Consider the following 241-nt stretch of genomic DNA (forward strand, 5'->3'; position numbering starts at 1 on the left):
CCTCTACATGGCCTGGCTCGAGACCCTCTCACAGGACCTGAGACCTCCCATCATCCTCACCCGAGGAAACCAAGAGAACGTGCTGACCTTTTACTGTCAATAAAACCTCCTGGATCCCTGCCGACTCAGGATTGAATTTTTCTGGCCAGTTTTGATCTCAGAGCGCGCTCACCCGGGGGTCTGGGGGAGCGCTGAAGGCACGTGGTCGCCAGCTCTCCGGAAATGCCCACCCCGCGCAGCC

At 58.9% G+C, this 241-nt stretch overlaps 1 protein-coding gene across 1 annotated transcript in view; it reads left to right on the forward strand.

Moving 5' to 3' along the window:
- The window catches only part of LOC104167405 (solute carrier family 12 member 3-like), a gene marked incomplete at its 5' end in the record, with an annotated part of 3,994 nt that extends 3,891 nt beyond the window's left edge, over positions 1 to 103 (forward strand). Inside the window, one exon of the mRNA XM_009707650.1 lies at positions 1 to 103. Coding sequence (XP_009705952.1) covers positions 1 to 103 — 103 coding nt within the window.
- Between the last annotated feature and the right edge of the window lie 138 nt (positions 104 to 241).

Source organism: Cariama cristata, unplaced genomic scaffold (genome assembly GCF_000690535.1).
Source record: "Cariama cristata isolate BGI_N322 unplaced genomic scaffold, ASM69053v1 scaffold31259, whole genome shotgun sequence".
Classification (NCBI taxonomy): Eukaryota; Metazoa; Chordata; class Aves; order Cariamiformes; family Cariamidae; genus Cariama; species Cariama cristata.